The 22,311-nt window shown below is 42.7% G+C and overlaps 4 protein-coding genes across 4 annotated transcripts in view; 1 reads left to right on the plus strand and 3 right to left on the minus strand.

Moving 5' to 3' along the window:
* Positions 1 to 8,708, minus strand: part of ankar (ankyrin and armadillo repeat containing) — a 29,646-nt gene extending 20,938 nt beyond the window's left edge. The window contains exons 1-6 of the mRNA XM_017713460.2: positions 7,911 to 8,708; positions 5,032 to 5,472; positions 3,622 to 3,785; positions 1,678 to 1,796; positions 1,410 to 1,590; positions 637 to 859 (exon numbers count right to left, since the gene is read on the minus strand). Coding sequence (XP_017568949.1) covers positions 637 to 859; positions 1,410 to 1,590; positions 1,678 to 1,796; positions 3,622 to 3,785; positions 5,032 to 5,472; positions 7,911 to 8,535 — 1,753 coding nt within the window. The 5' untranslated portion in view covers positions 8,536 to 8,708. The remainder of the gene's footprint in view (positions 1 to 636; positions 860 to 1,409; positions 1,591 to 1,677; positions 1,797 to 3,621; positions 3,786 to 5,031; positions 5,473 to 7,910) is intronic.
* Positions 8,709 to 10,974: 2,266 nt separating this feature from the next.
* On the plus strand, positions 10,975 to 17,912 carry zgc:136439 (uncharacterized protein LOC678627 homolog). The gene is made up of 8 exons (XM_017713508.2): positions 10,975 to 11,346; positions 11,628 to 11,717; positions 15,313 to 15,392; positions 16,431 to 16,546; positions 16,891 to 16,988; positions 17,085 to 17,153; positions 17,485 to 17,543; positions 17,631 to 17,912. Exons 1-8 carry the CDS (start codon positions 11,155 to 11,157, stop codon positions 17,749 to 17,751), a joined length of 825 nt encoding a protein of 274 aa, XP_017568997.1. The 5' UTR covers positions 10,975 to 11,154; the 3' UTR covers positions 17,752 to 17,912.
* Positions 17,723 to 20,078, minus strand: asnsd1 (asparagine synthetase domain containing 1). Its single transcript, XM_017713507.2, has 3 exons — positions 18,642 to 20,078; positions 18,331 to 18,512; positions 17,723 to 18,159 (listed from the first exon to the last, which is right to left on the minus strand). Exons 1-3 carry the CDS (start codon positions 20,046 to 20,048, stop codon positions 17,913 to 17,915), a joined length of 1,836 nt encoding a protein of 611 aa, XP_017568996.1. The 5' UTR covers positions 20,049 to 20,078; the 3' UTR covers positions 17,723 to 17,912.
* LOC108436802 (ASNSD1 upstream open reading frame protein) lies at positions 19,974 to 21,676 on the minus strand. Its single transcript, XM_017713506.2, has 4 exons — positions 21,546 to 21,676; positions 20,837 to 20,890; positions 20,212 to 20,287; positions 19,974 to 20,116 (listed from the first exon to the last, which is right to left on the minus strand). The coding sequence occupies exons 1-4, from the start codon at positions 21,621 to 21,623 to the stop codon at positions 20,076 to 20,078; spliced, it is 249 nt and encodes an 82-aa protein (XP_017568995.2). The 5' UTR covers positions 21,624 to 21,676; the 3' UTR covers positions 19,974 to 20,075.
* Positions 21,677 to 22,311: the final 635 nt, after the last annotated feature.

A 22,311-nucleotide genomic window follows, 5' to 3' on the forward strand; every position in this document is an offset into this window, starting at 1 on the left:
GAAAACCACATTAATAAAAAACCTTAGAAAACCGTCTTTAATATGTGAACTTACTTCAAACTTGAGGAAACATGACCATTTGTTTTAAAAAAAAAAAACATTTATTATTATTAACACATTTAGCTATTATTAATACAAAATGCTAGTATTATTATTGTTACACCCTAAAAAATGTATCGTCAGTTCAACCTAAAAACATTACTTCATGTGGTAAAAAGTAAATGGACTAGTTTTATTCAACCTAAATAAATACTTTGAACGAACGATTCTTTTTTTTTGGTTGAATAAAACTAGTTCAATTGCTTTTTTAGCAATTCATTTTTTAGATGGAACTGATGAGCCACATTTTACGTTGTATTGATGACGTTGTTCTGTTGATGTTGGTGAATTACTAAATAACTCTTATTTTATTAATGATAATATATTATTATCTTGTTATTAAACACTATTGTGTCCACAAATTTTAATCTTAAACTTCTGCCAATTATTATTATTCATGTTTCCATCATTATCATTATTCTTTTATAATACAGTACATTACAGTAAAATGTTAGATATGGTATATTTTAATCCTATGTGTAGCAGTAGTGAATGACTGGTATTTCATTCTGCTGGAGTGTATGTAAGTGAACGTACTGGGATGGTTGAATCTGGAGCTGCGTGTCTGGGTGAGGTTGATGCCAGCGGCTGCCAGTTGGCTGATGATGTGTGCGTGGTTACAGGTGGCAGCGTGGTGCAGCAGCGAGAAGCCGCGCTCGTCCAGCAGGCCTAGGATGGACGGGGGGTTCTTGCGGCTCAGAGTGAGAAATGTAGCAGACATGCCGCGCTCTGCTGCAGCCCGGAGACCATATGGGACGCTCTGCACGAATGCATTTACGGTACATTTTAGGGTGAAAATATATCTCAAAACGGTCTTAAAACAATGTCTCAGCCATCAGGCAGGGCATTCATAACTGTTTTGTGTAATAACTTTCTGCGAGATTCTAGAGGCACTAAACTCTTCAGATGTCTGGTTCCTATTACCACCACTGTGATCAATTCTGATTCTCCAGATTAAAGCATTTCACATCAAAACACTCTGAATGATTTTACATCTTAACCATTTAATCATGCAGAAATTTAGAAAAATCTGTGGAATTTCCCTTTAACAAGCAGTAGCACACACACTATTGCTGCAGACATTTGGTCATAAATTGTAGTTCTATTTTAATAAACATATTAAGTCCATTATCTCTTGCTCATCTTTATTTTTACAAAGTTGGCATTCATTCCAAAGCAACGTTTGGCCTGTTAATAAAAGGCTACAAGCCTAAAAGCCAACATTCTCCATAAAATACTCAATAAATCAGGTATTACTTATTTCTTAGTGATCATCAATTTACAATGTCATAGAAGTAGACCAGTCATACCTTGCACTTTATGGCTTTTGCATATCCAAATGTCTTCTTGAACTGTTCATGAAGCTGAATGTCTGTTAAGGGCAGTTTCTGTCCCCGCAGGGTTCTGATGACCGTGCTCATGCCTTCCCACCACTGCACCGTGTTGTGTTGAGGATAGAATGATGCCAGCTCAATTGAGATCACGCAGTACCTACAGAACGATGGTGTAATTACATCCCAGAGTGATAAACAACGTTAGAGATAGTTCTATCTATCATACTACCCGTCCTAATCTTACCTTTTCCCATCAGCAGTTTCACTCAGGGGAATGGGAAAGTGCTTTCTGTATGTCGTGTCTTGCTGAAGTAAGTCTTTTAGAAAGCATGTGGCCTGATCCTGTATCGTTGAAAAGGCCGTCTGTACAAGAAAAGGAAAATCACTATAAAGCAGGACGTTTCCTTTGAGAGTGTTTAGTAATGAGCCCTTTCACACTTAGCCTGAAAGCAATATGTCTCCTTTCACTAAAATGGTGAATTGGGCAGAAGGCAGGATACACCCTGGACAGGTCGCCAGTCCATCGCAGGCCAGACAGACAGACACATTCACACCTAGGGGCAATTTACCACGTCCAATTGGCCTAACTGTATGTCTTTGGACTGTGGCGGGAAACCCACGCAGACACTGGGAGAACATGCAAACTCCACACAGAAAGGACCCTGGTCACCCGGCCGGGGAATCGAACCCAGACCCTACTTGCTGTGAGGCGGCAGCGCTACCCACCACACCACCGTGCAAATAGCAATTAAATTGAATTCAATTTAAAACTGCACTATGTAAGATTTGGGGATATGGGGACCTCTCTGGTGAAATGTGTAATTACATGCAATGTGTGGAACAATTTTGGAACATCAGTTGTGCATGTACATGGGAGTTGGGGTCAAATCTTGACCAATGACTCTGCAACTCTTCGACTCTCATCGTAACTGGCTCGAGGGACATTTTGACGAAGCAGTGCGTAATACAGGAAAAAGTCTGAGTTGGAGTAGCGTGAGTTTGTTTTGATACCAGGCTACAATAAGCGAGAAAGAAAGCCAAAAACAAACTTTTTCACAGAACTTTGTGGAAAAGAACATGAAGCTTCTTATTCAAAACATTTCCGAATTTCCGTTCCACCTTAAATGGTGCTGCAGTTACATTCAGGCGTTGGCACATACATATAAAGGTGCATCATTTAAGGTAGAATGTAAAAGTCGAACAAGAAGCAGACAAATATGAAACTAACAAGTTATCCAACTACTCCAGAATGAAATCTTGGCTCCCTTCAAAGAACTGGAAAAGAATTTTAAAAATACTTCCATTCCAAAGAATTTTGACTACAGTAATGATCTCAGTGCATCACTCCGGGTTTCCCTTCGGCCCTCATTATGTGAAATAGGTCATTTGATGGTAAGATGTGTTAAAACATTAGTCAATTGTAAACATTTGTCAAGCTACCAGATAGCTATTTATCTGTAACTACTCAAACAACTGAGGAAACTATGTTTACTATGGTTTAATCTCTGCAACACTCCTTCATCACTGGCTCTGATTAAGTGGAGTTGATAAACCTAGAGCCGTGTATCAGTAATACAAACATCAACCAGACCTTTTTGAGCCTGTGCATGTGACACTGATACATAAAGAAATATCATGTAGTCTGAAAAGCTCTCTCCAAATATGACCCAACACCTCCGACTTTTAAATTATTACGCCAGGCTTTACAGAGTGACCCGCATCAGCACTTGCACACCATATTTTGTTTTTTCCTCCTATACTGCTACTTCTTTCAATTAAAAAAAAAATCTTACACAGTGCAGCTTTAATTTGAACATTATTTGTGTTGCTGAGTGTGACTGTGGAAGCAAAACCTTCATAAGAGCAATGTTGGAACATTGCTGTGTGGATTTAATTGCACTCAGCCACAAGAGCATTAGTGAGGTCAGGTACTGATGTTGGATGATCAGTTCTCAAAGGCGATGGACCTCCATCACTCCAGAGAACACAGATCTACTGCTCCACAGCCCAATGTGAGGGGGCTTTATACCCCTCGAGCTGACGCTTGACATTGGTCATGGCTGCTCCAGAGTGTCCCACTTTATTGGCAATGCGTTTCTATGAAGGCTCGCTAAGTGTAAGAGATGTCTAGATACTTTTGGACATATTGTGTATTTCAGATTCATCCACATCAGATCTTCGTCCTCACCTTCATCTCCTTAGTGATGTCCTCCAGTTCAGGAGTCCCGACATCAAACTCGATCCCACCATGAAGGTGGAAACACTGATCTGGCTGGTAGGGAAAGTGTTTACAGGAGAATCCAGGTCCGAGGAGAAGAGGAGGTAACTCTCGCTCTGTTTTCAGCTTATCCTCTGTGAGAAGAAGACACCAACTTACTGCTATAGCTACATAATCATCTGAAACAGCGGTCCAACGGTCCTGGAGTGCCACTGTGCTGCAAAGTTTATTTTCCTTGCTGTATTTCATTTAGATCATGATCATTTATCTTTCCAATTTTATACTTGTTTGTAAACGTTTGGGCACCACTGGTCAAATGACATGTTTTGTTGATTTTCAAAGTAAAAATAAGTTTATACGCCGTCTTACATCAGGGGTATCAATCAAACTCAACCACTTAAAGGGTCATATTAAAAAATCTTAAAAAATCCATGGGCAAGAACACCTGTGGGTTTTTTTTTTGTTATAACCTGAGATGATCTTTGTTTATTCAATATATGCACAAACTCCAACAGTGAAATATAGATAATTATATTAGACCTTCAGATATTACACGAAACTTGAAATAGACAAATATTTAAATGCCCCCAGGGGCTCTTTTAAATCTACCTATTTGCTTGAACTAGACCCCTGGTTTCCTTTCATTAATAGTTGGGCTCAACTTCTGAGCTGCTGAGCAAACTGTAATTGCCTACTGTATATAATGTATGATCAGATCAGGCCGGCGGGCCTTGTGTTTGACACATAGGCTCCACATAGAACAAAGTAAGGCACATTTTTATTCCACAGTTACTGTTTATTTGCTGAATTTAACAAACTGGCAAATTTTATATGCTATGCTTTTTTTTCTATGTCAAATTCTGCATATAAACAGAAGCTGTGTTCTAAAACTTGAGAAGAAAAGGCATATTTAAGTTATTTAGAGCATGGATTAACTTTTTATCACTTAGAAAATCAATAAAATATGTAATTTGACTGGGGGCCCCCAAACTTTTGTATATGACTGTACATTCTTTGAAATTTTGTACCTAAAATAAAGAGTTCTGCATCAAATAAAGATGTTATTGTTGATAGTGGTAGTAGTAATAGTAGTAGTAGCAGTAGTCAGTCAGATGGGTTAGAGCCAAGAAAACAAAACCTTCAATGCTGAGACCCTCCAGGACAGAAGGTGTGCATTCATGAGAAAAAACAGAATATCGTCACTGTCTGAAAAAACAAGTATCAATTTTTATCAAATTGTATTTTTTTATATCATTTTAGCAGAGCGGCTGCCCTTTAACTGAATCATTAGTAAATAAGGTCATTGTTTGCCATTGCAGATACGTGATTTCTTTCTCGACAGTGACGATACACGAGTCACACAAGTCAGTCCTAGCAGACCTGAGATGGGCGGGAGCATTTGAGACAGGTCAGGAATCCTCATCTTCTTCCTCAGGCCTACGAGGAAGGGCACAAGGAAGCCGATGAGCTTCAGGTAAGCCAGGTCCATGCCCAGATCCACCTTACGACCCAGATGTTTCCTCACCAGCCTTGTGTGTCTGGTCAGTCTCTGCTGCAGCCGCTGGTACGTGCCCAGCTCTACCATGTCCTCGGTCAGCCGGACCACACTGGACAGGGAGTGAGTCCCCTCGAAGGTGAACAGGTTCTCATGCTGTTGGATGGAGGTCAGGTAGGAGGTGATCTTCAGCAGGATGTTTTCTGCAAACTGAGAGAAAAGTTCCTGCTCCTCTGTGCTGTTGGGGTCGTAGGTTGGGTCGACGTCATTTGTATCTTCATCATATATGCCCTGATAACAAGGGTCGTCTGAGACGTCCTGCAAACCTGCGAACAGGAAAAATCAAAGCTCTCATGATAATAGACTGTGTTTTAACATTAAAACAGTTAGAAAATGTGATGAGTGTAAACCAGCCACACCGCTCCCTTTCTTAAAGTTATTTTTTCCTCCTCCTCCTCTCTTTTAACATTTGTGTGATTTTCTGTACTGAAAACTTAAAGAAAATGTACTTTTACATTACCAGCCTCTTTTAATTCCTTATTAAACAGGCTGTTTTTGTTACTGTGCCTTTAAGACTGATATGTAAACGACCTCTGCTCTGATTGGCTATCTTGTGTTGTGTCTTGTCCAAAAAGCAGTCTGAAACACTCCTTACAACCTCAGCATGACTAGGCAGTGCTGAACTGCTGTAGGTTGAACAGTTGGATGTATGAAAATTAGTTGTTTTTTGCGACATCACAGAAACAATTCATTCAAAATGGGCTGTTTTTGCAGTAGTTTCCATAATATGGAAAGCGAACATGTTCTGAAACTTTCACCGTGTTTACATACGGCATCAAAGTCTTATTTTAGAAGATCAAAGGACATAGGTCCACACTTTAATGCCTCACTCTCACTACAAAACTGACATATTAGATTCATAGTAATTTTATGATGTCCAGTGATACAGAGAATGATAAATCTGAGGATTAATAACAGAATAATATGCCAGGCGTTTAGAGAAAAGAAGCAGTTAAAGTGGAATTTCCCCATATTTTCATTTCGGCATTATTCACTTGTTGCTGATGTAAACAAAGTAATTCAGAGTAGCTTGATGTGAAATTGTTCATGGTAGAGAAACTGATTCTGATTTCTTTACAGTTTTTCCTCCAATAGGAAGGCTGTTGGAAGACATAAGGCAGTATATTCCGAACTAGTTCATATAATAACTTTCTGTGAGGGACTTTTTAGAAGCATTGAACTCTTCAGACAACTGAGGCCTTATTACAGAAACTTCTTAAGTCTGAGATTTTATCTGTTTAGTCACCATGACAACTTCAGTTAGGACTGAAACTATTATCCTAACTCAGCGTTTTAAAACCACAGACGCTGAAAACACACCGTCTCCACCGTCCCCTCTTATTACCTTCAGGTGTTTATGTTGATGAAAACTCATCAGATAAAATATTACAGTGATGGTGGTGAATAAAAAGTAAACAGCGTGTCTGTTTGGCTGAAGCGTTTGGGAAACTGAAACTGAAACTGTAGCGCTGTGACTCTGATAAACAGCACGAAGCGCCGACACGATATTCTTAACGTCAAGTTTATCGTGCTTTAGTTTTATTTAACCTATTTATTTTTTTACATTAGTAACAGTACCTAACTGGCTGACTGGCTAACTAGATTATTTTGATTAGCTGCGTATTTTAGGTTCAGCTATGCGTGTAGGGTCAGTTGCTAGGTAACAGACATGACAGTTGATTGTCGACTTCAATCGAGCAAGTTAAGATTTCCTAAGATGAGCGATAAGATGCCGTTAGATAATATAAGGTTCCTAACTTAAGATTTGTTACAAATCTTATCTTGACCTGTCAGATCTTAACTTAAGACAAAACGATAGGAGGCTTCAGTAATGCCGCCCATGGTTCTTTAGTACAGTCACTGCTTCTATCTAGAACCATGAGTTCTTTGCATGGTGAAATGGTCATTCAGATTGAGAGAGAATGTGCTGTATATGGTTCTATGTGGTAGGGGTGGGTGATACGGTAAACATATCATATTGCGATACTCAGAGATTTTCACCATACACAATATGCATAACAACATTGCGTTTTTGAGGTTTAATAAACTGGAAGAGTCCAAATAAAACCTGCACTGCCACTGGAAGTGGGTGATATGGCAAAAAATATCAGTTGAACAGAGAAAAAAGAAGCACTTTGAAAATGTTACCCCAAAACCGTGACTACATCGATCTTTAGCCAGTATTTGGTGCACTGTGTTGCGCTAAGTCCAATTAAATGGGTCTTTATAATGAAACATGCAGTTGGTCTGTATTGTGCTCACAATACACACGACATGTTCAGAAGAGCATAATCTGCTGTACTGTTATATAATTAATCACAATAACAACATATATTGCCCTACTGCCCTGTCTTACGATATAGGACCTCTTTGAAAAGGGTTCTATAAAGCACCAACAAGTGTCCTTCTATTGCCACAAGCTTCACGTGGTAACAATAGCAGAACCCTTTTCAGTGGTGCCAGATAGAACCATTTTCAAGGTTCCACACATTGCCCATCAATCTGAAGAACCATCTCACAATGCAAAGAGCCATTTAAGCACACAAACGGCTCTATATAGAAATCGTAGCTGCGAATAAAGCCACTGCCTTTCCTACAGAACCCCTCCGAATGACTTGGTTTACCATCTTAAATATCTAATCATGCAGAAATTTTGAAAAATGTGTGGAATTTCCCTTTAAGGCAAAGACACTGCAAGCCTTACCGGCTGTAAGAAACTCAGCAAAGACATCTGTCTTTGTCTGAGGGGTGCCATTTGAATCCACGCTCATGCTGGACCTCCACAGCTCGGAGAAACGGGTGCGTTTTTCTGCTGGTATGTACGCCCCATGCCAGAGGGCCTTCATAGTGTAGTCTATGTTGATCAATATCTGCCCTACTCTGGTATCACAGTATGCTGGTGGCAGCTGGCAGGACGTGCTCTGGTCATAGTTGGGCTGAAGGCTGATCCCTGGCACCTGATTGAAGCAGTATATGCCAACCGTCAGCTCCCTCACTATCTGCTGAACAACTTTGTAGTCCAGTGGCACACTGGGGTCACAGGGCGCGAGGATGATGGCGTTGGTGTGGGAGAAGTTCTTCATTTGTCTGATGACTCCAGGTGGTGCGTCCACAGGCAGAGCGAAGTCTTCAGCACTGAACAGCCAGCTGTGTGTAGTCTGACTGAGAAGCTCCTGGACTTCCCTCCAGTTGTATTTCTCAAAGAAGGCGCTGGCGTCTCTCTGAGCAGCCAGGGCAGCGAAAGCTTTGGAGCTCCTGTCGGGGCCGCAGGAAGCCAAACATCTGACTGACTGCAGAGGCTTCAAATGCAGACTCCGCAGACTCTCCATAGTCAAGCTACTCCGCGTGTTTGTTGTGGAAACGGCGAGATCACTACTCGGTATAAAATAACAATGTTCTGCTTAAGTTCGCGTACTCTTAAAAGCCCTTCAGCATCCTAACGTTCCTCATTACCTTGATTACAAAAATCACGAAGCGTGATTTGAACAGTGCGTTGCGCCTGGCAACCAGCGACGCGCTTCGTGGACTGGATGGGCGCGATATTGGATTCGACCGCCTGAGGGCGCTGCGTCGTCATTTTTGCACGATGGGTGAGTTCCAATTGCCGTACACGCGGCCTACGTAGGGCGCCATCGAGGGGACGTTGTCTCAACTGCTTAGACAAGTCGCTAGTTCATATCACGAGCTCAGTACTGGTAACCATGGTTACCATGTCGGGGGGTTACGATAGGTTAACCTAGAGTGGGGCTGGAAGGAACAAACTACCCAGCTGGTATTGCTGTAAATTAATAAATAATATAGTTATTAGCAAAATAATGTTAGCTAACAACACAACTCAGCAGGTTTAACCTAGCGCAGTGGTCCTGGAGAGCTGCCGTCCAGCAGAGAGTTTACCTCCACCCTGTATTAAATAAGGTGCCGCGACGGATTGGACAACATTAAAACATTACCATGAATCAGATAAGGCTATAACAGTTCTGCTCCCTACTCTCTACTCTCTACTCTCTACTCCCTACTCTCTACTCCCTGCTCCCTACTCTCTACTCCCTACTCTCTACTCTCTACACTCTACTGCCTACTCTCTACTCTCCACTCTCTACTCCCTGCTCCCTACTCTCTACTCTCTACTCCCTACTCCCTGCTCTCTACTCTCCACTCTCTACTCCCTACTCTCTACTCTCTACTCCCTGCTCCCTACTCTCCACTCTCTACTCCCTGCTCCCTACTACCTACTCTCCACTCTCTACTCCTTGCTCCCTACTCTCCACTCTCTACTCCCTACTCTCTACTCTCTACAACCTGCTCCCTGCTCCCTACTCTCCACTCTCTACTCCCTGCTCCCTACTCTCTACTCCCTGCTCCCTACTCTCTACTCTCTACTCCCTGCTCCCTACACTCTACTCTCTACTCCCTGCTCCCTACACTCTACTCTCTACTCCCTGCTCCCTACTCTCTACTCCCTACTCTCCACTCTCTACTCCCTGCTCCCTACTCTCTACTCCCTACTCTCTACTCTCTACTCCCTGCTCCCTACTCCCTGCTCCCTACTCTCTACTCCCTGCTCCCTACTCCCTACTCTCTACTCCCTGCTCCCTACTCTCCACTCTACTCCCTGCTCCCTACTCTCTACTCCCTGCTCCCTACTCTCCATTCTCTACTCCCTGCTCCATACTCTCTACTCTTTTATGAAGCAAGGTGTAGGGAGCAGGGAGTAGGAAGTGGGGAGTAGGGAGCAGGAAGTAGAGAGAAGGAAGGGGAGTAGAGTATAGGGTATAAGGAATGGGGAGCAAGGACTAGACAGCAGGGAGCAATGAGTAAGGAGCAGGGAGAAGAGAGTAGGGAGTAGGGCATAAGGAGCAGGGAACAATGAGTACGGAGCAGAGAGTAGGGAGTAGGGCATAAGGAGCAGGGAGCAATGAATAAGGAGCAGGGAGTACAGAGTAGGGCATAGGGAACGGATAGTAGACAGCAGGGAGCAATGAGTAAGGAGCAGGGAGAAGAGATTAGGGAGTAGGGCATAAGGAGCAGGGAGCAATGAATAAGGAGCAGGGAGTACAGAGTAGGGCATAGGGAACGGATAGTAGACAGCAGGGAGCAATGAGTAAGGAGCAGGGAGAAGAGAGTAGGGAGTAGGGCATAAGGAGCAGGGAGCAATGAGTAAGAAGCAGGGAGAAGAGAGTAGGGAGTAGGGCATAAGGAGCAGGGAACAATGAGTACGGAGCAGAGAGTAGGGAGTAGGGCATAAGGAGCAGGGAGCAATGAATAAGGAGCAGGGAGTACAGAGTAGGGCATAGGGAACGGATAGTAGACAGCAGGGAGCAATGAGTAAGGAGCAGGGAGAAGAGAGTAGGGAGTAGGGCATAAGGAGCAGGGAGCAATGAGTAAGATGCAGGGAGTATTGAGTAGAGAGTTAGGCACAGGGAACAGGGAGTAGACAGCAGGGAGCAAGGAATAAGGAGTAGTGCATAGGGAGCAGGGAGTAGAGAGTAGGGAGTAGGGAGCAGAGATCAAGGGCCCAGCTAGCAGTGAGTACAGAGAAGCGAACAGGACACAGGTTGCAGGGAACACGGAGCAGAGCACAGGGTGTAGGGAGTAGGGAGCAGGGAGCAGACACAGGGTGTAGGGAGTAGGGAGCAGGGAGCAGGCACAGGGTGTAGGGAGTAGGGAGCAAGGAGCAGGCACAGGGTGTAGGGAGTAGGGAGCAGGAATCGAGGGCACAGGCATGATCACTTCTGAATGGAGCGTGCTTCACTCCGTGACGTAGAAAACGTGTAACTTTGACCAAAGTGCAGCACGTCGGGCTCCAAATAAGTAAAGATTACAACGGCTTTACCTTTATACCAGTAATGTGAGGGTAGAAACCCGTTAGGTCTTGATGTGGGTCTTTAAAGAGTGTAACTCAGCGTCCTACAGTAAAAAACTACAGGAAATCACCGCGTAGCTTTAGCATGAAAGCTGTAGTTCTAGCAGCAGGATATGGAACAAGACTGCAGAGGGGCATCGAGAATGACCCAACTGGAGAGTTTAAGCATCTGGGGGGCATTGCTAAGCCTCTGCTGCCCATTGGCGGTCGTGTCCTCCTCTCCCACTGGCTCCGGGCTCTCACTCACACTGCATGTGTCGACACGGTGGTGGTGGTCGTGAGTTCGCTGTTTCCTTCTTAATGTCGGTGCTGTGGTACCCTGGTTTAATCACAGCACCCCTTAAACAGTGTATATACACACCTACATAACGACTGTGAAAGCTTCTTGTTCTAATTTTCTCGGTCCACCTTAAATAGTGCTGCAGCAGTTATTATTGCAACACCTCCAGGACGTAACTGCGGCAATATTTAAGGTGTTACGAGACAATTCGAAGAAGACAGGGAGCGAACTTCAGCCTCGTTATATGTGTAGCTGATAAATGTTCTTGTGCTCCACAGACTAACGCCCTTCACCACGAAGCTTTCCAGAAATGGGCCGAGGAGTTCCCCAATGTGAAAATACTGAATGATGGGACAAGGAAGAACGAGGTACAGTGAACCCAAGGCTAGTTTTAAAGGGTCCAGATTTTTCTTGGTCAGGGTTACCATGAAGTCATAATTTATTACTGCACAACCATTTTCCAGTTTCCCTTTAATATTAAACATGTTTTTTTTTGTTACTGTTCCTCTTTCTGTACTGTCTCCCTCACACACACACACACACACACACACACACACACACACACCCATCCAAAAAAATAAAGGGAACACTCAAATAACATCCTAGATCTGAACGAATGAAATATTCTCATTCAATACTTTTCTGTACAAAGTTGAATGTGCTGACAACAAAATCACACAAAAATCTATGGAAATCAAATGTATTAACCAATGGAGGCCTGGATTTGGAGTCACACACAAAATTAGTGGAAAAACACACGATAGGCTGATCCAACTTTGATGTGATGTCCTTAAAACAAGTCAAAATGAGGCTCAGTATTGTGTGTGGCCTCCACGTGCCTGTATGACCTCCCTACAACACCTGGGCATGCTCCTGATGAGGTGGCGGATGGTCTCCTGAGGGATCTCCTCCCAGACCTGGACTAAAGCATCTGCCAACTCCTGGACAGTCTGTGGTGCAACGTGGCGTTGGTGGATGGAGCGAGACATGATGTCCCAGATGTGCTCAATCGGATTCAGGTCTGGGGAACGGGCGGGCCAGTCCATAGCTTCAATGCCTTCATCTTGCAGGAACTGCTGACACTCCAGCCACATGAGGTCTAACATTGTCCTGCATTAGGAGGAACCCAGGGCCAACCGCACCAGCATATGGTCTCACAAGGGGTCTGAGGATCTCATCTCAGTACCTAATGGCAGTCAGGCTACCTCTGGCGAGCACACGGAGGGCTGTGCGGCCCTCCAAAGAAATGCCACCCCACACCATTACTGACCCACTGCCAAACCGGTCATGCTGAAGGATGTTGCAGGCAGCAGATCGCTCTCCACGGCGTCTCCAGACTCCGTCAAGTCTGTCACATGTGCTCAGTGTGAACCTGCTTTCATCTGTGAAGAGCACAGGGCGCCAGTGACGAATTTGCCAATCCTGGTGTTCTCTGGCAAATGCCAAGCGTCCTGCACGGTGTTGGGCTGCGAGCACAACCCCCATCTGTGGACGTCGGGCCCTCATACCATCCTCATGGAGTCGGTTTCTAACCGTTTATGCAGACACATGCACATTTGTGGCCTGCTGGAGGTCATTTTGCAGGGCTCTGGCAGTGCTCCTCCTGTTCCTCCTTGAACAAAGGCAGAGGTAGCGGTCCTGCTGCTGGGTTGTTGCCCTCCTACGGCCTCCTTCACGTCTCCTGGTGTACTGGCCTGTCTCCTGGTAGCGCCCCCAGGCTCTGGACGTTACGCTGACAGACACAGCAAACCTTCTTGCTACAGCTCGCATTGATGTGCTGCACTACCTGAGCCACTTGTGTGGGTTGTAGAGTCCGTCTCATGCTACCACGAGTGTGAAAGCACCACCAACATCAGCCAGAAAGCAGAAAGGTACTGAGAAGTGGTTTGTGGTCCCCACCTGCAGAACCACTCCTTTATTGAGTGTGTCTTGCTAATCGCCAATGATTTCCACCTGTTGTCTGTTCCATTTGCACAACAGCTGTGAAATTGTCAATTGTCAATCAGTGTTGCTTCCTAAGTGGACAGTTTGATTTCACAGAAGTTTGATTTACTTGGAGTTATATTGTGTTGTTTAAGAGTTCCCTTTATTTTTTTGAGCAGTGTATATATATATATATATATATAATGTGTGTGTGCATGTGTGTGTATATAAAAAAAAAATATATATATACATATTTATTCATTTATTTACATATTTACATACATATATACATATACACACACACAGTATCTCACAAAAGTGAGTACACCCCTCACATTTCTGCAAATATTTCATTATCATGGGACGACACTATAGAAATGAAACTTGGTTATAACTTAATGTAGTCAGTGTTCAGCTTATATAGCAGTGCAGATTTATTGTCCTCTGAAAACAACTCAACACACAGCCATTAATGTCTAAATAGCTGGCAACACAAGTGAGTCCACCTCACACTGAACATGTCCAAATTGTGCCCAATTGTGTCGTTGTCCCTCTCTGGTGTCATATGACTCGTTAAAATTACAAGGTGCTCAGACCATACGCCACGCAATGCATCAACTCGGTCTGCATGGCCGTCGTCCCAGAAGGAAGCCTCTTCTGAAGCTGACGCACAAGAAAGCCCGCAAACAGTTTGCTGAGGATAAGCAGGTCAAGAACATGGATTACTGTAACCATGTCCTGTGGTCTGACGAGACCAAGATAAACTTGTTTGGCTCAGATGGTGTCCAGCATGTGTGGTGGTGCCCTGGTGAGGAAAACTTTTAATGCAAGTCAGTGGAACAAGGCTATTTTCCTAAGTAATTTTGGGCCATTTCTTTTGGTGTATTCATCATTAAAATTGCACACAACATAAAGGCCAACAAGCTTTTTCAAATTATATCCGAAACTAAAAACCGACAAATCAGAAGTTTTATTTCCCGACAGCAGTGATATATAGTGCATATGATATCTATTCTGATTGGCTATGCTGTAGAAAGCACTCTGAACTGAAACACTCTTAACTTCAGCATGACTAGATAAACGTGTGTCGGTTTATGTGACCTCACAGAAACAGGCTGTTATTGCAGCTTAGTTTCCATATATGACTTGCATGGAAAAGAGTAGGAGTGGTATGTTTTGAAACTTTAGCCATGTTTACATACAACATTATAGCCATTAAAAAAAGTTTTTTCATGACAGGGCAAGCAAGCAAAATTTATTTATATAGCGCTTTTTACAACAGATGTTGTCACAAAGCAGCTTTACAGAACAATCAGTATTACAGAAAGAAAAAGAAGAGAAAATCCGGATCCAAGCCCCCATGAGCAAGCATATGGGCCCTTTAAAGGTGCAGTACACTGCATTTTGCCACATGATCGTGAGCTGTCCTAATGTTTCCCACTCTCTTGGTGGTGCACCACATTTTTAGATCTTAGTATAACTGGTCTAGTTGCTCTTGACTCTAAGACAAAAGACAACTGCCTGGGGGTCCCCCAGGACTGGATTGGGAAACACTGACCTACATACTTGATTAAACCACTGCAGATGTGAAATGTGTTTTACCAGCTCATGAACCACGATGTCCCACCATTCTTTGCTCACACAGTTAAAACAGTAGTTTTTAGAAAAGCAGATTTACACAAGTCTCCTTTTATCCTAAACGTAGTTCATCAGGTAACATTAATAATACGTGTCCAAAATGAGCCTTTTTAGCTTTGTACTTGAGCTGCAAGGCTAACGTAGCTAACAAGAAATGAAAGCTGATTTAAACTAATTCAACTGTATGACACTGGTAACCATCAACAGTGGTGTAAAGTTGTCTGTGTTTCATGTCCTTTAACAGAACAGTGTACTCATTGCATTGTAATTGCGTGTATATCTACTGTAAGAAGTTCAGTGCTGCATCACAACCTCAGGAAGATGCACTGTATGCATAATTGGATGATAAAACACAATATTTCTATATTTGTTTAAATATTTCAAATTTGTTATTTTCCACAGGAGCGGCTTGGTGCGGTTGCTTGCCTTCAGCTGGCAGTCAAGCATTTTGGATTGGATGATCATATCATAGTGATTGGAGGGTATATCTAAAAGCCTTTACTTCAAATCTAATCAAAGTGGGTAGAATAATCTAAACCTGCACTCAAGTGCAAGTACTGCTGCTTTAGTGGACTAATGACAGTAAAAATACTGTACTATAGAACAACTTGAGAACAAGTACGAGTACTGAGTAGCTCATAGAACCGTATAGTGGAACTTCTTAGTACATCCAGCATCTGTCAGCAAAGGTGGCATTTTTAGACCACCAAAGCAGTCCAGATTCTGTAACCAACAAAACGTGGAGTAAAACTGAAAAAAAAGGTATTAGTAATATAATGTTGATATGAAGATACAACTGAATACTAAGTGTTACTTTTGGCAATTATATTTAATTGGATGTAAATACATTTTCATTTGGAAATACTGAGGAATCTATTTTAAAGGATATACACTCACTGGCCACTTTATTAGGTACTAGTAAAAGGTTAGTAAAAGGTTGGACCCCTTTTGCCATCAGAACTGCCTTAATTCTTCATGGCAGACTTTCAACAAGGTGTTGGAAACGTTCCTCAGAGATTTTGGTGGGTTATTAGAGTTCCTGTTGCCTTTCTATCACCTAGAACCAGTCTGGCCATTCTCCTCTGACCCCTCATCAACAAGGCATTTTCGTCCACACAACTGACCGCTCACTGGATATTTCCTCTTTTTCGGACCGTTCTCTGTAAACCCTAGAGATGGTTGTGCATGAAAATCCCAGTAGATCAGCAGTTTCTGAAATACTCAGACCAGCCGCCTGGCACCAACAACCACGCCACATTCAAAGTCACTTAAATCCCCTTTCTTCCCCGTTCTGATGCTCGGTCTGCACTTCAGCATGTTGTCTTTACCACCTCTACCTGACTAAATGCCTTGAGTTGCGGCCGTGTGATTGGCTGATTAGCTATTTGTGTTAACAAGCAACTGAACCTAATAAAGTGGCCGGTGAGTGTACTGTTTTGAGTACATGCAACCAAGTAAATGTAACTGGATACTATCCATCTCTTAATACAGTGTATTAATGACACTTTGTCCTTCTACAGTGACACATTGTTCAAAGAGGATTTCAGCCTGAGGGCTTTTACAGAACGCTTTGCTGAGGTGCAGAAGAAGGATAAAGACAGCAGCTTGGTGTTGTCATATCAGTGCAGGGATGAGGGTGAGCTTGATGAACACTGCCTGTCAAAAGTTTGGTTTTATCACTTGTTTTCTGAAAACACTTCAAGGGTACTTTATCCATTGAATACGACACCTGAAAGGTTTGAGTGCTCACATCACAACAAAGGGCTAAAAGGTGTGGTCTTCGACAAACTAGCACGGTATACACATACTGCCAATTTTTACATGTAATGTTTTGCTTTAAGTGTTATTGTTAAGTGTTATTAAATCAGAATACGTTCATTTATATTGAAAATAAGTTGGAAAAACAGAACATTAAAATATTCCTGCAGTTATGAATGATGGCCCCATATTACTAATATGATGACTCCTTTGTATTCTCAGAAACATCAAAGTACGGCATCCTGGAGGTGGATTCAGACCTCAGAGTGCAGTGTATGAAAGAGAAACCCTTTCCAACAGAGACAAACTCACGCAGTGCTGTATGTACACATCCATGCATCACAGACACTGCTCTGCTTCACGAACACATGATTTTAAAATACCTTTAGATTTTCAATTCAACTGTTTCTTTGCAGTGTCCCTGTTTCTACTTGTTTTCAAGAACAACGCTTCCTCTCTTGGATGCCTTCCTGAAGGAGAAGGAGGTACTGGAGGTTTATCACTTGTAGCAGGTGCCCTTGACAGAACTTAGTCTAGTTGTTTTGCTTTACTAATGTACCATTTACCAGTCAGACTTCTGATAAATCAACAGGAAGCCTCATTCTGCACTTTCCAAGTGAATTCACGACTAATGATGAATTTGTTTTTACAGGATCACATTTTCTGAATACATTTAGCATTCAGTTCCTTAAAAAGTGGTGCTTTCAAATCGATACAGTGGAAGATCTTTATTTAAAAGCTATGGTTTTTTAAGGCTGTTCATGTGATGGCTTTTAGACAACCTATGCCTAATTGGAAAAATCAACTCTCACATAGGAAGGGCCAATTGAAGAAAGGGATGCCCCAGGAACATTTCTGTCATGGCTCTTATTAAGGTATTTGCATGTAATTTCTTGCTTTAATTGAAATGTCCAGTATGATGTGCCTGTCATCACCCAAGAGTGTCAATCTGTATTTTTCAGGAGGCCTGTGTATGTCTACAGGATCTCAGGACGTTTTGATGTGGGAAATCTTCCATCTTACATAGAATGTGACAAATACTTCAAAGAGCAACTTACAAATCCAGATATTTATTTAATATAGGATTTATTTGGGTCAAAACATGTTGGAAAATTTGTTTTTCAATTTTTCAATCAAGCATGGTTGAACATGATTTAAAAGATTTATTAATTAAAATTCTTGAAAACTGGGAAAAAATGATAACAGACTAATCTTTGTGTAATAAACATTTTAAATAGCTTGTACTAACTTGTGACCAATCTCTTGCATTTATCTGAAGCCTTTTCATGGCGGTTCTCCAACTTGGCAATTCGGGAACCAAACTGCATGGCTCTCTTGGGCAGTACAGCAGAGGGTCCCAGGCCCAGCTCCACAGCAGCCAGTCTCAACAGCAGCTTCTCCCCAATTCCCCTGGGCAGACATAGGTCAGCCTTCTCCCACACCGGCAGACTGTTCAGAAAGCTCACCACGTCCTCATCCAAGTAGGGAAATCTGAAGACAGACAAAATTATATAAATACAAAAACAAAAAGGAAAAAATAAAACTACCAATTAACCCTCCAAGCTATACTGCAAAAACAGGAGGGGGGGTCAGTGTACACAACATAGAATAGACTAGTTTAGGTCACAGAAATATAATTGCTTTTTCTGACGTTACACATACCTGGCCTCTTTTCCATGATCTCCAATGATGCGGTCGTCTCGTCCGAGATTCCTGGAGGATATTCTGCCCAGCTCCATGGCCAGCTCTTTGACCAGGCCCTTGAGACCTGAGGTCTTAAACCGCACTCTGTGTCTGGAATAACCGGCCAGCTGCTCATCCGCTCCAATACCTGTCAAAACCACCTTCCAAAACATGGAAAAAAACCCAGACAAGACGGATCAACTACAGACAGAGCAAATAAACAGTAAAGCTTGCCTGTACCCAGGGTGTCATGGAACATTCAAGTCTAAAAAGTAAAAATGCATTAATACCTTTGCTGTTGAAGTGTGCCGCCTCTGTTCTGTTCCCTCTGATATGATGCCAGTCCCTCTAGCTGCGAACCACACAGCACATCCGATGCTGTCATCCAGAACAGTGTCTAAAGGATGCACCAAGTGAGAGATGTGCTTTTCCCGCATCTCCTTAAGCTCCTCTTGAGTTACGTTGATCTCAACAAAGTTCCACTTCCGTGCAGGACTGAGGTTTTTTAGCTCCTGCAGCCCAGCTCGGCCTGTGATCCTGTCTGGGACATTGAAGCAGTTTGACTTCACTTGATCTGACTGGGCAATGTCAGCACTAGCATGCTGTCTTTTGTTAGTCTGTCCTTTCTTTGTGGACCCAGGGTTGATCTTGGATTCCTGAAGTTTAAAAGCAACATTGAGAAGGTCAATTGGTCTGTCAGCAGGTATGTGGCGATCAGCAAGAACAGCCAGAATCATTGAATCAATTCCTCCAGAAAACAGTATGGCAACTTGGGCTTCATCATCATTGGGTTCCTCTGTTAGTTTAAGCTGGTAAGGCAGGCACTGCACCCTCCTGCGGACAGCTTCGCTAAGCACGTCTATTAGATTTCTAACCATTTCTCGCTTTTCAGTGCTTTTCAGAAACACCTTTAAGTCATCAGGAGAAGTTTGAGAAGTCTGGTTTGGTTTGTCATTAGGTGTAGCTGCAGTTAAGGATGTGTTCATTGAAGGAACAGGAAAATTCAGAAGAAGTCCAGAATCATTCATGACCATGGAGACAGAACTGGGCAGACCTTCACAAGTGAAGTCATTTGGGGGCTCATCACCGATGTAAACCCATGGATAGAGCTCAAGTTTCAGACTTCTGTTGTATGAACACTTCTTCAAATCCAAACTGTAAACACCGACTGCTGGTACTTCCTGCCAATAGGCTGAATCAGAATCTGGCAAGCACGAGGACACTGAGGTCAACGTAAAAGAGCACTCTTCTGGCCCACTGCTCCAGAGAAGACTCCTCCTCCCAAAAAAATCCCTACCAAACCAAATACAGTGTTCAGCTTTCCTGTAATAAATGATGGCCCAGGGTCCCTTAACCTGAGACAGAACAGATAATACATCTGAAGGGCTTCTGCACAAGGACAGATGGTGGAGAACCACTTTGGTGTCATTGTCTTCAGCTCCCACTGTTAAACCACCAAACACCTCACCATTCCAGAGGAGAATATTTCCATCCTTGTCTTGCAGAGGCTGGGGAGTCAAGACTCCCCTCATATGGAGTACATGGGCAGAAAATAGGCAACTGTAACTTGGATCCAATACCATATCTGTAATATCCTGGCTACAGTCGGGCCCTCTGTTACGAAGCTTTTCACGCACATGTTTCTGAAGCACACATTGAGATGCAGTCAAATTCACTACACAGCAGATCCCACACATTTTCCCTAGAAAGCAGCTGCCACAGCTTTACATGTCCTGATAATGTCTCTTCATTTTGTCCAGTTCTTCTGTAGGAAAACAAAATCAAATAATCAGAGCATTATTAGCATTAAGACCTACTCAGAATGGTATTAGACAAACTGCATGAGAGTGAAAGTCTTACTTTTACAGGAGCTCAGTGTCTCGCCTTTGTCTGTGAGAAAGAATATGTTGCTGTTGGGCTGCTGGATGTAAACTTTCTGTAAAAAAACAGTAAAAAAAACGTTTACTTTGCCAGTATCACAATTAGACAATGTTGTTTTTTTTTCTTTTTTCAGAACACATACTCCTAAAGTGTCATTATAGGGAATTACCACTGATTTATGAAAATATTCTGTATAATTTAATCTTCGAGATGTAAATAATTGGGGTGTAAGGATACATTCAGCCCAAGTTTCAATTTGGTATTCTTACATCATTTAAAGCTAAATTTGAATGGAGGAAAATGATGAGTATGACACTTTAGCAGGGAGTCAGGAGTGCTGGAGTGCGGTTGATGCTGATTGTTTGCAAACTTTGATGTTCAGACAATGCAAGTGCATTAAATCGCACAATATAGATAGAAAATAGATTTCCTATCCTCCACAATACATTTGATGTGAAATGCTTCATCATAGAAAAACTTGGTGACTCAGGCTTATTTACAGTGGTGGTGACTGGAACCAGGGGTCATGACGTCTGCAACACGTATTCAAGGATTTTATTTATTGGTCGTGAGTTCTCATCAGTGTGTCTGTGGACATTCTTACCCTGTTTTTCTTCAGATTTGACAGCTCATCTATCACAACCTTTTGCTCCTTGATCTGTGAAACAAAATCATAAGCGGACACACACGAGTTATATTGTTAACAACATCAACAGATAACATGTCCCAAAGTATCTGGACAGCACCTCTAATCAGTGGTCCAGCTACTTTCTGGTGCACACATTAGTGACACAGATCTTCTGTTGCACATGTTGTGCTTGCACAGCTTGTGTAATCGCCATAGAAAAGAACTGTCAATTGAATGGGATGCTCTGTCACCCATGCGCCTATCCTGCTGAAAAGAAATCATGGAAAGCATTAAAAGTAAGATGTTCCTGTTGGTGTCCAGTAGTCACTAATGGTACTGTGTGTTTTCCTGATGGGCTTATATCACAGTGTAAGGTCACCATGCCCAATGCCAATAAAATGCGTTAGCTAGTGATGGAGCCCCATCCAGAACCTCTGGGATGGGTTGCAGTGATCCAGTATCAGTACCAGACCTTACTGATGCTAATGCTACTGTGGCTGAATGCAATCAAATCCTCACAGCAATGTTCCAACATCTAGTCACTAACGGGAAAGTCTTCCTAGAAGAGCAGAGGCTGTTCTTGCAGCAAGCTCTGTATTAATACCCTGGACATGCTGGACATGCACGCCTGTTGGACATGCAGGGCGACTTGCTTAACAAAAGCAGCGTCAGTTCATTTACCGACCCTCCGGTTTAGCTCCTCTCTGGCGCTGCGCTCGTCCTGAGCCAGATCGTCCGTCTGCTCGCTGCTTCTGACCGACATTTTACACGGGAACCAGAAAGTCAGAGAGATAGCATTAGCCACATGCTTAAAGAAGCCCCGTCGCACTGCAGTGACGTGCTGGTTTGTCTAATATGCGTGAGTGTTCACAGCGGCCCCTGGTGGTCGGTGTTGGTATTGAGGACTAACGGGACAGTGGAGAGGCTGGCTGAGACCAGAGTCTTACATTTTGTGAAATCTGTTTTGGTTCCCCATCTATAATTCATAATTTCCCAAACGGAATATACATAAATAAATAAATAATATTAATTATTATTATTATTAGTAGTAGTAGTAGTAGTAGTAGTAGTAGTAGTAGTAGTGATAGTAGTAGTAGTAGTGGTAGTAGGAGTAGTAGCAGTAGTAGTAGTAGTAGTAGTGGTAGTAGTAAGAGTGGTAGTAGTAGTGGTAGTAGTAGTGGTAGTAGGAGTAGTAGCAGTAGTAGTAGTAGTAGTAGCAGTAGTAGTGGTAGGAGTAGTAGTAATGGTAGCAGTGGTAGTAGTAGTAGTAGTGGTAGTAGTAGTAGTAGTAGCAGTAGTAGTAGTAGTGGTAGTAGTAGTAGTAGTAGTAGCAGTAGTAGTAGTAGTAGTGGTGGTAGTAGTGGTAGTAGTAGTAGTAGTAGTGGTAGTAGTAGTAGTGGTAGTAGCAGTAGTATTATACATTGTACTAAAATTTGAATGGAAGTTAATGG

Source organism: Pygocentrus nattereri, chromosome 6 (assembly GCF_015220715.1).
Source record: "Pygocentrus nattereri isolate fPygNat1 chromosome 6, fPygNat1.pri, whole genome shotgun sequence".
Taxonomy (NCBI): domain Eukaryota; kingdom Metazoa; phylum Chordata; class Actinopteri; order Characiformes; family Serrasalmidae; genus Pygocentrus; species Pygocentrus nattereri.

What these genes read in the sequence shown, in the direction of transcription:
- zgc:136439 (XM_017713508.2), top strand. Translation starts at nt 11,155, where the DNA reads ATGAAAGCTGTAGTTCTAGCAGCAGGATATGGAACAAGACTGCAGAGG. An exon ending in ATGGGACAAGGAAGAACGAG is followed by an intron (nt 11,718 to 15,312) that starts GTACAGTGAACC and finishes TATTTTCCACAG; the next exon opens with GAGCGGCTTGGTGCGGTTGC. An exon ending in AGACAAACTCACGCAGTGCT is followed by an intron (nt 16,989 to 17,084) that starts GTATGTACACAT and finishes GTTTCTTTGCAG; the next exon opens with TGTCCCTGTTTCTACTTGTT.
- LOC108436802 (XM_017713506.2), bottom strand. Translation starts at nt 21,623, where the DNA reads ATGTCGGTCAGAAGCAGCGAGCAGACGGACGATCTGGCTCAGGACGAG. An exon ending in CAAATCTGAAGAAAAACAGG is followed by an intron (nt 20,288 to 20,836) that starts GTAAGAATGTCC and finishes GTTTTTTTACAG; the next exon opens with AAAGTTTACATCCAGCAGCC. An exon ending in GACACTGAGCTCCTGTAAAA is followed by an intron (nt 20,117 to 20,211) that starts GTAAGACTTTCA and finishes GTTTTCCTACAG; the next exon opens with AAGAACTGGACAAAATGAAG.
- asnsd1 (XM_017713507.2), bottom strand. Translation starts at nt 20,048, where the DNA reads ATGTGTGGGATCTGCTGTGTAGTGAATTTGACTGCATCTCAATGTGTG. An exon ending in GGCACACTTCAACAGCAAAG is followed by an intron (nt 18,513 to 18,641) that starts GTATTAATGCAT and finishes ATGTTTTGGAAG; the next exon opens with GTGGTTTTGACAGGTATTGG. An exon ending in GATCATGGAAAAGAGGCCAG is followed by an intron (nt 18,160 to 18,330) that starts GTATGTGTAACG and finishes GTCTGTCTTCAG; the next exon opens with ATTTCCCTACTTGGATGAGG.